The sequence below is a fragment of the Mangifera indica genome, chromosome 15, assembly GCF_011075055.1.
Source record: "Mangifera indica cultivar Alphonso chromosome 15, CATAS_Mindica_2.1, whole genome shotgun sequence".
Classification (NCBI taxonomy): Eukaryota; Viridiplantae; Streptophyta; class Magnoliopsida; order Sapindales; family Anacardiaceae; genus Mangifera; species Mangifera indica.
In genome coordinates, this window is record NC_058151.1 from 14,259,326 (window position 1) to 14,274,764 (window position 15,439).

Below are 15,439 nucleotides of genomic sequence, written 5' to 3' on the forward strand. Positions count from 1 at the left end.
CTTGTGGAACTTAAAACGCTAAATATATTGCAACCTGGAGGAAATTATTTCTGAGGAGGAAGTTAATGGGGCCCCTACTTTTTCGTTTCCACAATTGGAAGAAATCTACCTTCACGCTTTACTAAAACTCAAGTGTTTCTATCCGCGGTCTCATGCAATAGACTGGCCAATGCTAAGAAGTTTGTACGTGTTTGGTTGCAGGAAGATAAAGTTATATGCGTCAAAATTTCCTGCCCTTTTTTTGTTAGAAAGGTATTATTTCAGTTGCATTCCTCCTCACTCATAAATAACAATTAGGCATAAAAATATAGTACACCAACTTAAAATTAAGATTTGAATTAGGCATCAGTCAATTTCAGTTTCCAATTCATAAGTAGGACATTGACGTTTGTATTGCAAATGAAAATAAACCAAGAGGTACTTTTCCTTTTACTTGATTATAATAAATTTATTTTTCTCTATAAATCCATCAAGTTAATATATATTAATCAACTGAATGTTTCAGTTGCAAGATGGTATTCATTGCTTATAATTAGATGTATATAACTTGGGACACTCGGAACCATTTATACATATATAATCCCAGTTATTTATTTGTGTGCTATGGTGCGCTGTTGATGACTAAATGCGCACGCCTACTAATTTACTGGTTCATGATTTTCAGGTCATATCAAATTTGGAAATGTTTGGTTTAGACGCTCATGACTTTAGATTGACATTCCTCTACAATGATCTAGCTGAGAGCTTTGGCAAACTTAAAATACTTCAGCTTTGGAACTTTGATGATGAATATGTTGCTTCTGTGTTTTTTTTCCTTCAAAGGTTAAATTGTTTAGAAACACTTAATTTTGTTGATAATAGTTTCAAAGAGCTATTCCCCTATGAAAAGGGACATATATGGAAACAAGATTTTCGAGGGGACACATCTCATCAAAATCTTCAGACTCTGCAAGTATGGAGGTGTCATTGTTTGACAGTTTTAATGCCTTCTGCAGCATCTTTCAATAATCTTGCAACTCTGAAGGCAAGCAATTGCGATAGATTAGCCAAAATCCTATCATGTGAAGCAGCCAAAACACTTGTCAATCTAGAAACACTGATAATAAGAGATTGCAAGTTAGTGATAGAGGTAATAGTAAACGAGGGAGACAAAGAAGAAGAGATTGTTTTCGGCAAATTGAAATTTTTAACGCTTTATTGTTTATCAAGCCTCACATGCTTCTGCTCAGCCAATTATTCCTTCAAATTCCCTTGTTTGAAGCTAGTTATTCTGTATCAGTGCCCAAGATTAAACATTTTTTCTCGAGGATTGTTAAGCACACCATTGCTAAATAAAGTACAATGGACAAAAGATGATGACGTGGAAGAATATTTTTGGAAGGATGATCTCAATTCTACCATCCAACAAATTTTTACGGATATGGTACTTACTCTCCCATAGATCTTTTTTTAATTTCCCTTTTATGTCATGACTATTGATAAATGTTATATATTAATGGATATAAGGTGATAATTTTAAATTCTGTACTATTTTTCATTTTATTGCGACTGTATGTTCACTTAAATATATTGCCCATATTCTTTAATTCCTGTCAATATGAATTCTTATTCTTAACTTTAGGTAACTTTCTTTGTTAAGGTAACTTTAGACCATCCCCTTCTTTTAATTAATTTAATATTTTTGGTTTCATAGGTTGGCTTCCGTGACTTTGAACATTTGACACTCTCTGAATTTTCCAATATAAAAGAAAAAATCTAGAATGATCAATTACCAATCGACATATTTGGGAATTTAAAGTCTCTAGCAGTGGATAAATTTTCAGATGTCTCAACTGTTAGTCCATCCAAAGTGCTATGCTACTTCAAAAATTTGGAAGTGTTGGATGTAAAAAGCTGTGAGTCACTAGAACAAGTGTTTGATTTGGAGGATAATCATCATGAAATTTTAGGCTTACAGAAATTGAAATCATTGAGAATTGACAATTGCAACAACTTGAGATACATATTTACTCCGTTTATGCTATTGGGTCTTGCTCAACTCCAAGAGATAAAGGTGAAAAACTGTGCATTAATAGAAGAAATCATCAAAAAGGGAGAGGAAAAGGATGAAGTGAGTGATAAAATTATAATCCTTCAATTAAACTCTGTCATGCTTGAGTCTTTGCCTAACTTGAGAAGCTTCTATTTTGGAAGTAATATTTTGTAATGCCCTCCCTTGAAAACTATTATCATTAAGGACTGTCAAAAGATCCAAATGAAGGAGTTCAGTATTCATCTTGCATCATTTTTCACCGAAAAGGTAAGCTTGTTTCAGTTCTTATTACAGGGTAAGTTAATTTTGTCAACATAATTGTTGTTCAAATAAAACAAACATTTTTATGTGCTTGCAGGTTGAATTAGCCACCGTGGGATCATCTTCTTGCTTCCAGAATTTAACAATCTTGGTCATCGATGGCTTTGATCAATTAAAATATTTATTCACATCATATACATTGAAAAATTTTTTCAAACTGAAGGAGCTTGAAATATCTAATTGTATGTTCATGGAAAGAGTAATTGATGCAGATGAAGGGAGAACAAGAACGATACTATTTCCTAAATTATACCAGCTGAAGCTTAGAGATCTTCCAAAACTCACAACATTCTGCAACTCCACTGCAAATTTTGTTGAAATGTCCTCCTTATTCAGACTGTGGATTGACAATTGCCCGGGTATTCAATCATTCATCTTCAGTTCTGTATGTAGTGACATGACATCATCTAGCAAACAACCTAAGGTAATGAGCGCAAATGAGAACTCTACTCAGCTGCAATCTCTTTTTGATAAGAAGGTGATTCGTCCCTTTATTTTGTTTGCAATTTTTTCTTATCCATCATATCTAATTTATAATTTTAGAAGTTACTAATAGTGGATGTTATGTTATAATTGTAATTTGAAATCTTCAGGTAAGACTCCCTAGTTTGGAGCAATTGCAAATCAGCTATGCTGATCAGTTGGTAAAATTATGGAACGATGAGGTCTCTTTAGATTCCTTCTACAAATTAAATTGCGTGTTTGTACGCTTTTGTAAAAGACTTGTCAGTATTTTTCCATCTAACATGCTTGGGAGTCACCAGAAACTAGATACATTGGAAGTACAAAACTGTGATTCAGTTGAAAAGATATTTGAGGTACTTGAGAAAAGCTCTGGCATGGTGGAGGAAATTGTTCCCAAGGAAGAAGCAATCCCTAGGTTTGTGTTTTCTAAATTAACCAGGTTGATTTTACAGATGCTACCAAGTCTCAAAAGTTTCTTCCCGAAGATACATATTTCAGAATGGCCAGATTTAGAAGTGTTGAAGGTGCAAGGATGTAATAACGTGAAGATCTTTGCTTCAGAATTATTGAGCATCCGAGGGAGTCATGGATACAGTCAACAAACACTGTTTTTTGTTTACCAGGTATGAGCATCAAGTACTCAATTTAATCATGTCTCCAATTTAATAAGTAGAAGGCACTGTTTCTAATTTTGCAGAATTTTGACTCTCTTTAACTTATTTTATCTTATTTCTTAAAAGATTATTGTTATTAGCAATGCGGAATTTTTCTTGTTGGAAAACATTATCATCATTATCATTATGGATACAGTAAGTCCCAAATATCACAAATTTTAGCATATATATTGCTACCCACATAAATTAATCATCTTTTCTTTTTCGTTTCAACACTTTTTTTGTGATTCACTGATTTCCCAGGATGCATTCCCTAGCTTGGAAGAACTAGAATTATGTGAAATGCCTGAGCTATCGCATCTGTGGAGAGGAAATTTTCAGCCTTGCAATGCTTTTCAAAATCTCAAGACTCTGAAAGTGTCACAATGTGGCAGTTTAGAAAATTCATGGTCCTTATCGGTGCCTTTCCAGAATTTAGAAACTCTGCAGGTATCAAAGTGTGATGGATTGAGATATTTACTAACCTCCTCAAAAGCCAAAACTCTGGATCGACTTACAAGAATGAATGTATTTGATTGCAAAATGATGGAGGAAATTATAACACATTTGGGAGGTGAAGTAATAGAGAATTCAATCATTTTCAGCAAACTGGATCATTTGGAACTTCACTGTTTAGCCAGCCTTAAAAGCTTCTGTTGTGGGGATTATACTCTGGAATTTCCATCCTTGAAAAAAGTAGTAGTCAGAAAGTGCTTGGAGATGGAGACTTTTGTCATGGAGTTTTAAGCACACCAAAGCTCCAAAGACTACAGTTTACAGAAGGAGAGGATAAAGTTGAAGAATGTTGGGAAGGCAAACTTAATTCCACCATACAATATTTATTCAAAAAAATGGTATAACATTGTTGACTCACCAATGATTTGAGTTGATTGAATTCATGGTTTTTAATTTTTGTTAATTCAGTGTGCTCTGTTTTATGATTACAGAATGCGCGGCGCTCCACAGAAGATTGAGGTCATTCCTTCAACTAGTTTGTGATAGGGGAGGAACTCCTACCATATATATATAAAAGCTGAAAAACCTTCTGTTAACCAGTTGATGTAGGATGCAAATCGGGCCGAACAATACAGTACAGCAACCTCAGTTTCCGATCCTTATGGAATGTAGGACATTAATTTATGTTTCTCTTCCAACTCTAATAAACGAAGAAATGCTTTTCCCTTCATTTTGATTGTAATAAAATTATATTTCTCTTTAAATCTGTTGAGTTATAAACGAACTAGATGTTTCAGTTGCATGATATTATTCATTTTGGTGATTAAAATCTGTTCATATTTGTAATTCATTATGATGAACCAATTTCTTATTTTGTATTAACATTTGGCTAATAAAAGTAGATAAGAGTTTTGCCTTTCATGTTTCCATTCACAGAAATATAATTTACATAATTTCCATATCAAAGACCTGCTTATATATCTTCGTACTTGCTTATATTTAGAAATATATATATATATAAAACAAGTGACACTGTACTGTTTATATATTAAAATCCTAGTTATTTGCTTGTGCACTGTGGGGTACTTGTTGCTGATTGAATGCTTACACCTACTTATTTACTCGTTCATGATTTTTAGGTCATGCCAAAATCTGGAAGGGTTGGGTTTAGACACTCATGACTTCACATTGACATTCCTACCAAGTGATCTACCTGAGAGCTTTGACAAACTTAAAATACTTTAGATAAGTAATAAGATAATTACAAGAATGTCAAACTTATTGATTAGGAGTCAATACAATATTGTCAATAATCAATATTATAATTTCATCAAAAATTGAAATGAATCCTTATTTTTTACTTCAGGTAACTTTCTTCGTATTGGCTCCTTAAACTTCAAAATCTCAGTAATAACCTGTTTTAATTAATTTAATTTTAGGTCCCACAGATTGGTTTCTGTAATATTAAACATTTGATGCTCTCTAAATCACCAATATTAAAAAAAATATATAAAATGATCAATTACAAATCGATTTATTTTGGAAGTTACAATCTCTAACGGTGGATAAAGTTTTGGATATGTCAAATGGTATTTCATCCAGTGTGCTATGCCGAGTTAAAAATTTGGACATGTTGAATGTAAAAAGTTGTGAGTCATTATTAGAAAAAGTGTTTGATTTGGAGGAAAATCATCAAGAAATTTTGGGCTTACAAAAATTGACAATTGCAACAGCTTGAGATGCATATTTACTCTGTTTGTGCTGTCGGGTTTGGTTCAACTGCAAAAGAGAGAGGTGAAAAATTGCGTTTTGATCAAAGAAATCATAAAAAGGAAAGGGAAAAAGATGGAGTAATAAAATTATAGTCCCTCCATTAAACTCTATTAAGCTTGAGTTATTGCCTAACTTGACGAGCTTCTATTCGAGAAGTAATATTTTGGAATGTCCTCCCTTGCAAACTATTATTGTTCAAGACCTGTCAAAAGATCCATATGAAGGAGTTCAGTATTCATCTTGCTTCATTTTTCAGGCAAATTTTGTTGAAATGTTCTCCTTATTAAGTCTCTGGTATAAGAATTGCCCTGGTATTCAAAAATTCATCTCCAGTTCTGAATGTGTTATCATGACATTATCAAGCGATGAACCTGAAGGAATGAGTGCAGGGGAGAACCATACTCACATGCAATCTCTTTTTAATAAAAAGGTAATCCATCCTCCTTATTTTATTTTCAGTTTTTCGTCTTTCTAATCTATTTTATTTCGATTCAAGCTAATTTATATGTTTAGGATTTACTAATAATGGATGGTTATGTCTAATTGAAATTGTAAATGAATTCTTGACGTAAGATTTCCTTGTTTGGAAATATTGGAAATTATTCAGGCTGATAAATTGGTAAAGATTTGGGGTGATAAACTCTCTTTGGATTCCTTCTGCAAATGAAATTGCGAATTTGTGTACTTTTGTATAAGACTTGTTAGTGTTTTTCCATCCAACATGCTCGGGTGTCACTAGAAACTAGAATGTTTCTATGTACAAAACTATGATTCAGTTGAAGAGATATTGAAGTACTGGAGAAAACCTTTGGCATTTTGAAGGAAATTGTTGCCGAGGAGGAAGCAATCCCTTGGTTTGTGCTCTCTAAATTAACCAGGTTGAGTCTTCAGATGCTACCAAGTCTCAAAAGTTTCTACCCAAAAATACATAATTCAGAATGGCCAGTTTTAGAAAAGTTGTAAGTGGATGTGATAATATGGAGATCTTTGCTTCAGAATTATTGAGCATCCGAGGGAGTCATGGAGACAGTCAACAACCACTGTTCTTTGCTTACAAGGTATGGGCCTCAAGTACCCTATTAAATCATGCCTATAATTTAACAAGTAGAAGGCGCTACTACTAATTTTGCAGAATTTTGATTCTCTGTTTTACTCATTTTATCTAATCTCTTAAAAGATTATTATTATTAGCAATGCCTAATTTTTTGTACTGGGCAACATTATTGATATTATCTTTTTGGATAATGTAAGCCTGCGAATATCACAATCAGAACACATAACTTGCTACCCACCTAAATTGATCATCTTTTATTTTTCGTTTCAACACCTTTTTTTATGATTGACTGATTTCCCAGGGTGCATTCCCTCGCTTGAAAGAACTAATGTGAAATGCCCAGGTTGTTGCTTCTATGGAGAGGAAATTTTCAGCCTAGCGATGCTTTTCAAAATCTCAGGACCGTAAAAGTGTCAGAATGTAGCAGTTTGGAAGATTCATGGTCCTCATCTGTGTCTTTCCAGAATATGGAAACTGCGAGTTTCAAAGTGTGATAGAATGAGATATTTACTGACCCTCTTAAAAGCTAAAACTCTGAATCGACTTACAAGAATAAATGTATCTGATTGTAAAACGATGGAAGAAATTGTAACACATTTGGGAGAGGATAGAATAGAGAATTCAATTGTTTCCTGCAAATTGGATTGTTTGGAACTTCAGTATTTGTCCAGCCTTAAAAGCTTTTGTTGTGGAGACTATACCCTGGAATTGCCATCCCTGAAAAAAGTAATTATCAGACAATGCTTGGAGATGGAGAATTTTTCCCATGGAGTTTTAAGAACACCAAAGCTCAAAAAACTACAATTGACAGGAGGCGAGGATGAAGTAGAAGAATGTTGGGAAGGCAACCTTAATTCCACTACACAAGATTTGTTCAAGAATATGGTATATTATTGGCACACAAAATAACCTCATGCATTCAGTGTGCTATGCTTCATGATAACAGAATGTGCGGAGCTCCAAAGAATATTGAGGTCATTACTTCAAATAGTCTGTGACACACTGCGGCTCAACTGATTTTATTAACTCATTTTGTTTAAGGTGGAATGCCCTCTTTGTACATATTTGTTCTGCTGTAGTTGGATTTGTTTTATGTATTCCAATTTCTCCAAGTTGCCGAACACTTTGGGCAAACAAGACAATACATGTTGATGCTTTATTGAATAGTCTTTACAAGGAACAACAGTGGTTTTTTATTTATGCAAATTTGTTGAGAGTACACTATCCACAAAGAAAAAAAATCTATTATTACAGATATGAGCATCGTTAAGATCATGTTAAATTTCTACAATACCAAAACTTAGATCAAAGACATTTATTTCTGATTAACAACTGGGGAGAGACATTCAATTTCCTATTTAATTCAATTGCAAATTTAAGACCTTGAGAGCACACATGCACACACATATGGATTAACTGAGACTTTCACCTCTGTTAAGTTTCAACATAGAAAATGCATAGTTTATAACTTTCTGACAATACACCAGAGATTACTGAGTGCTTTTTTTCTGGAATAATATCACTCATCAGGGAGATTTTATTCAAGAAATAAAATCTTTCTTGTAATTCAAAACTTGAGCTTTTCTATCAGGAACATTTTCTCGTATCATTTTTCATTGGAAGACAAGAATCCTTTGGTCTTGGACAAGTTCCCTCCTTTATTTCAAGGAAGATAAGAATTGCACCTACTTTATTCTTTTTAAAGTAATGCTTGATGCTTTGGTATTTCTGGTTACATGCTTTATTAAAGTTTGGGTCATGCCATGGCCAATATTTTTTGCCACCCACCTTCAAAAACTAAAAAGATACAATTGTTTATCATGGTGTAGATTATTAAAAAATGAATCAATTCTTTTCCTTTTTAAACACAATTGGTTGCGTGGGAATTTGAAAACTACTATTCGAAAAAATTTTAGTTGATATAACACCTTATATGTTGACCACCAAAGATCAATTCTTTATCTTTATTTTTGGGCTAGTATAAGTTCTTTATCTTGTCTCCATGTATTTTATCTTTATCAACATTCTTTGCTTGAACTTACCCCCCAAAAAAAAAAAATCATTCTTTGCTTGATTTTAAATATGTGTAAAGTTGGTTAAAGTTTTTTATTATCATACTTTGCATATATCTACAAATCGACTAAACTATATCTTTTTAATCAATATACAATAAAATGACGTCATTTTAGTATCAAGTTAACAAAAAAACTCAATTTGAACTCAAATTTGATTTACAGGTTCATCAGGAAACTCAAATGAATTTGGTTTGTGATTGCACAGACTTTGCTCAGTCACTTTGCAATAATAAGAAAAGATTGTGTAGTTTTGAGATTGAATTTATTTGAAAACAATTTTTTTTTAAATTTTAATTCTTTTTTTGAAAACAATAAAATTTATTTGAAACAAAATATCTTTATCAAATTTATACCAAATAGTTATTTATAGGTATTTAATTTTATTAAATATAATAATTATTTATTAAAATAATTTTATAATTTTATAATAAAATATTACCCAAACTTATCCATGTATTGATGGATGGTAATTTTACTGGCAAAGACATTAGCCGCATGAGCATTAATCTTCTGTCTCTTCAACTTCATTATTTCCTGTTCTTGCCTGCAAACAAGTAACGCAAACACTTTGTGGTGCCTGAAAACTTATCTCTACTTCTCAGACAAACATACAGATCAAGCCATCAACTTGTACTTGTACTTGTTCTAAACCTTTCCTTCCTTATAATTACTTTCTTTTAATTGTCTATTGCTTCAGATTGCCTTTTTCTATAATTTTCCCTTATCAATTCTCTCTCGTTTTATTAGATCTGTTTCATACTCAGTATCAATAAATTTCGTTAAAAAACAAAAAAAAGAAAGAAATTAGCTCTGTTCTCAACTTCCCTTAATAGTATTACTTGCAGTGATTTGTTTGCTTCAAGCTAGACTACATTCATTGAGGGTTTGCTCTTAAAAACTTTGAGTTTGATAGTTGTTTGTTGTGTGTCTCTCTTTTTTCCCAGTTTGTTTAGTAAGCTTTTCTCTTAAATGTTTGCTGAATTATTTTGTTATATAATATTGTCCACTTCTTTTTCTTTCATTTCCCTTGCCTGCTAATTACCCTTTAATTGTAGCTTTACATGAAAAGATTCTAAAAAAAAAAAAAAACAGAGAGAGTGTGTGTGTGTGTGTGTCTGTACAAGTATTTATCGGCCATGGCTGAGGAAATAGTAACGAGTGCTGCCGCGGAACTTGCATCAAAAGCTACAGAGTCGGCATATGATTTGCTTAAACTGCAGATATCATATGTGTTCAAGTCCCAGAGCTACATCAACAACCTCAAGGATCAAGTTGAGGAGCTCAGAATGAAAAAAGAAAGAGTGGAGAAATCTGCAGAGTCCGCTGAAAGACAGGGGGAAGAGATTCATAACGATGTTAAGAATTGGCTGAGCGCTGTAGATGATTTCACTGAAAGGGAAGCAAAAGCCATCATTGAGGATGGAGATAAAGCAAACAAGGGCAGCTGTTTAAAACTGAAGTCCTGTCCTAATTTGATTCAACGTTACAAGCTTGGAAAAGAAGCTGTGAAAGCGGCAGTGACTGGGGCCAATCTGTTGGGGAAAGGCAACTTCAGTAGTGTTTCCTACCGTCCTGCTCTACAGAGGACAGAATCCATGTATGTCAGAGGCTACGAGGCCTTCGATTCTAGAGTGCAAGTTTTTCAAGAAATTATGGACACATTGAAGGATGGTACTGTTTACATAATTGGGGTGTATGGAATGGGAGGTGTGGGCAAAACTACACTGGTCAAAAAAATAGCTTGGCAGGTGAAGGAAGACAAGTTATTTCATGAGGTGGCCATTGCTGAGGTAACACCAACCCCAGACAACAAAAAAATTCAAGAAAAAATTGCTTTTGATTTAGGCTTGGAATTTAGGCAGGAGAATGAATTTGAGAGAGCTGGTCTACTGCGCAAGAGGATAGAGAAGGAGAAGAATTTACTTGTTATATTGGATAATATTTGGACAAAACTTGACTTGGATACAATTGGAATTCCTTTCGAGGATGCTAAGACAGAAAGAAAAGATGGTAAGATCAGACCATGCACAATATTGTTAACTTCTAGAAAGCGGGATGTATTAAGCAAAGATATGAAGACTCAGGAGAACATCCTTGTTGATACTTTATCTTACGAAGACACGTGGAATTTGTTTCGAAAGATTGTGGGTGATTCTGCAGAAAGCTCTGAATTTCATCCTCTAGCAGTTGAGTTTGTTACAAGATGTTCAGGTTTACCGGTTGCAATCTCAACAATTGCAAATACATTGAAAAATGAGAGTCTTCACGTTTGGATGGACGCCTTGGCTCAACTTAAAAGGTCTAATCCAAGACACATTCCAGATATGGAAGAAAGTGTGTATTCTACTATTGAGCTGAGTTACAAATTTCTGAAAGATGAAGAAGCTAAATCATTATTTCTGCTTTGTGCTCTCTACGATGCTGGTAATACCATGTTTGTTGATGACCTATTAAAATATAGTTTGGGTTGGAATTTGTTTGGAGATGTTTATACATTGGAAGAAGGAAGGAATAGATTACGCAGGCTGATAGATTATCTCAAAGCTTCTTCATTACTGTCGGATGGTGATGATGCCAATGAAGTTAAAATGCATGACATCATTCATGATGTTGCTGTATCAATTGCGTCAACAGAAAAGTGCATGTTTAATATTCAAAATGCCACCGCCTCAAAAGGAGTACTGGAGGAGAAAATATATAAAAATTCAATTGCTATATCTTTGCCCTTTAGAGATATTTATAATGAGCTTCCTGAACTTCCTGAACGGTTAGATTGTCCGCAATTGAAGTTGTTCTTCCCATGGACAAACAATCACTCTCTACACATAAAAAAAATGACAAAATAAATATGAAAAAACAAATTATATATCTAATTATTTATTAAAAAATTTTGTTAAATATAGTTACGTATATATTTTTTTTAAAAGATGGTTTACAGTTTGTAAATTGTTTAAATCACAATTTAGAGTGAAAACTTTTTTTCAAAAATTTATCCATTAAACCAAACTAAATTAAATTAAATCATAATTTTTAAATAATTTGATCTAATTTTATTATTTCAACCGAATTATACATCTATTTAATTTTAAAAAACCCAAAGACAAAACTCACATGCAAATTGGATAATATTTAGGTGGTTATCGAACCAATTTATTGTGAATATGGTTGATCTAGAAAAACCCGTTATCCTAGGCCGGTTATTGGACCAATTTGTTATAAATTTGTTTAATCTGAAAAAGCCTATTATCTTTAGAGGTGTATGCGAACTCATTGGGGTTTGGGGGAAACTAACAACATATTTGGATAAAATGGAAATTGACTAATCCTATAAATATTTGAACACTAATTGTTTTTGCCATTCAACTCAAACTTTGTCAGCTTGGGTTTATGCAATTCTAGCATTTTATTTCACTTTCATTCCTTGTCATGCCATGGCCCAACAATCCAGATAGTTTCAAAGGCATGGATCAGTCTGATAGATTCTCTAGGGCAAAAATTAAAAAAAAAAAATTGCAGATATTTCTCAAAGAATTTGTGCAGTTAGAAAAATTATGTGGTTTTTATAATGCCTGTGTGGATGTAACCTTGTCAAAAGCAATTCAGGCAGTTGAGAGTGTTCAACCTGAAGAGATTGAGAAGGTGGTTAAAAGTATAGAAAAGTCTTATTTCAGACTCTTGAAGAAGAGGCAAAAGGAACATGACAGGACTGATAATATTTCTGGTAGAATGGAGAAAGCTATAATTCCCCATGTTATAAGGGATGTTCTGAAAACACTCAAAACAGCACTAACACTGGCAGGTTTATGGAATAAACAGACCGAATCTGAAAGTTTCAGTGAAGAAGATGAATTAAAAATGCGTGAAAACTTTCAGTCTGGCAAAATTATGGCAAGATCAACATTACTGAGGAAACTAGAGTCACTTAAAAATGTTAGTTTGCAAATTATATTGATTATGTCTCACAAGTTCCAATTTATCATCCCTATTCCTCTGCTCCTTTAATTGCATAGCGTCATCATAAATTCAAAAATTTGTTAACTCCTCAACTTTAAGTGATTTGTTAGGCCAAATCAATTCCAGATCAAAAGTGATCATTGTAATTGTTCACTGTCGTCTCACCATGTTCATTCTCGCAGCTAGCCATTTTTTAGGCTAAAATGTCATGGGGTATTTGTGCCACAAAGCAGCATGAACTGGAACTTGAGAAGATGTCTTTGTATGGTTATAGGTCAATCATTGTGCCTTTGTTGAACTCATTCTTGAAGGTTTGCTTCTGGATCCTTTGGCTGTTCTCTTAGTAATTTAATGCATGATGGTTTAAATTGGATTGTTCTTATTACTAGGCAAATTTGGAAGATCTGAAGTAGGGAAAAGGATTATTTCCCACCCATTTTTTAGCCCTATCTCAAATGCATACCCACGCTTAATGAAAAACTTAAACACCCACCAATCTCTAAACCGTCATTAAGTTTTCCATTAAACAGAGGGGTAAAACCGTTATTTTACTATTTACATTCCAGTTATATAATTTTATCGCATTTTCCCCCTCCAATTTTAAAAATTAACTTTTCCGCCATCCTTGAACTTTGAAAAGTGACCTTCACCACAAAGCAGCATAAACTGGAACTTGAGAAGATGTCTTTGTATGACTATAGGTCAATCAGAAGATGTTACAAAGGATATCTATACAAAAAAGTTCTTCTAGATTACAAAACGGACTTACAAAGTGATAGATTATATATCTAAATTGAATAATATTTTAAATGTTGTCATCTTTCAATTGAAATTACATTAATTGATAGTTTTGTGATGTGAAAAAAATTGTCTTTTATAGTTAAACTCAGAAGATGTTCCTAATTGTGAGCATAGATATGAATTGAATCGACACTTGGTTGATGAAGTAATGAAAATGGTTGAAGAGACGGAAGCGGAGAGGAAGACAAAGAGTGAAGAAGCTCAACAAGAAGACCTCAAGATGTGAAACAATTTACTTTATAATCAATTTCCTTCATTAACAACACTGCATATACAAAGCCCCCATGGATATTTGTGCAAAGCATAAGTAGAGCCTCCCATGCTTCTTCCAATGACAATGACAGTACACCCACTCAATTCGATGTTTGAGGTTATCCGAATTAAATTCTTATCCGAATTTTAGTTTTACAATTTAAATTCAATTTAATTTTTTAAATAATATTATTTATTTTATTCTGTGCAGTATTATTTATTTTATCAATAAAATTATTTATTTAATTAAATAATTTTTAATTCACAAATATTTTGAAAGTCCCTAGATAAGCCATGAAATTTGATTGCAAATTCTAATTTAATAGATCAGTTTGAATTTTTTTATAATATTATTTATTTGATTAAAGATTTATTTATACCACCTTATAAAATAAAATCACGTTGAGCTCAAATCCATTCATATTTGGGTTTCACTCCAATTTATTCATACTGGGGTTTTGCTTGTCTCTAAAGTATCTCTAAATTCCGGATTCAATTTTCAATACATAATGATTTTTTCAATCCAACCCAGTTTATATTTCTAACGAGGAAATGATTAATAAAATTGAGAACACAAAAATACAATCCAATCTATTCTCAATATATGGCAAGGCACCCCACAGAGTACATACTTCACAATTATTAAAGTTGTGCATTATTTCAGGGCCCGCGGTATGGTCCATGGACTGCTATAATACATACCACAGCCGTGTGAAATTTCAGGCCCCACATTCAATTTCTGCCAGAACAAGTTGGAAAAATTTGGCACCCACATTATTTCAAAGGACAGTCTTTGCTTTTCCAACTTGCAATGATAATTGAAGCCGTGTGGACTCCACCACATCAGTTTTATCATTATGTTACAATAAAGAATATTCACCTTGGAATAATTCACAGGTGAGTTTCAAGTAAATGTTTTCCAAAGAGAAGAACAAGCAATTTACAGATCCATCAGGAAACTCGAATGAGTTTGGTTTGTGATTACACAGTCTTTGCTCAGTCAACTTATAATAATAATGAAAGATTTTGTAGTTTTGAGATTGAAATGGTGGAAGACAGAATACTTTAATTTTCCTGAAAACAATAAGATTTTCTGGAAACAAAATACTTCTATCAAATTTATGCCAAAATAATTATTTATATTTATCTAATTTTATTAAAATAACAATTATTTATACATAATAATCATGTTGATTGTAAAATAACTTTTCAACTTTAGATTGAATTCATGGTTTTTAATTTTTGTTAATTCAATGAGCACTGTTTTATGATTACAGAATGTGCGGATCTCCAAAGAAGATTGAGGTCATTCCTTCAACTAGTTTGTGATAGATCACGGCTCTATTTCCTCCAGGTGAAAAGGGACTTTGTTACTGCCATCTTTTTAGCTGATTTTATCCTCACATTTTGTTGAAGGTGAAGTGCCCTCTGTTTACACATTTGTCCATTTGTTGTTTTATGTATTTTAATTTCCCGAGTTGCCAAGACAGTTTGGGCAATCCAGAATGGTGTTTGTTAATTTTGTAAGCTGAAGAATTGTCATCAACTCAAGACTTGTAACCTTGTAAAAGCAATCAAAACAGAGCAAGCCCTCGTATCAATT

At 33.0% G+C, this 15,439-nt stretch overlaps 1 protein-coding gene across 1 annotated transcript; it reads left to right on the plus strand.

The window, feature by feature from the left end:
* The first annotated feature begins 9,965 nt into the window (after positions 1 to 9,965).
* On the plus strand, positions 9,966 to 13,810 carry LOC123197541 (disease resistance protein At4g27190-like). Its single transcript, XM_044611859.1, has 4 exons — positions 9,966 to 11,507; positions 12,346 to 12,759; positions 13,058 to 13,126; positions 13,664 to 13,810. The coding sequence occupies exons 1-4, from the start codon at positions 9,966 to 9,968 to the stop codon at positions 13,808 to 13,810; spliced, it is 2,172 nt and encodes a 723-aa protein (XP_044467794.1).
* The last annotated feature ends 1,629 nt before the right edge of the window (positions 13,811 to 15,439 follow it).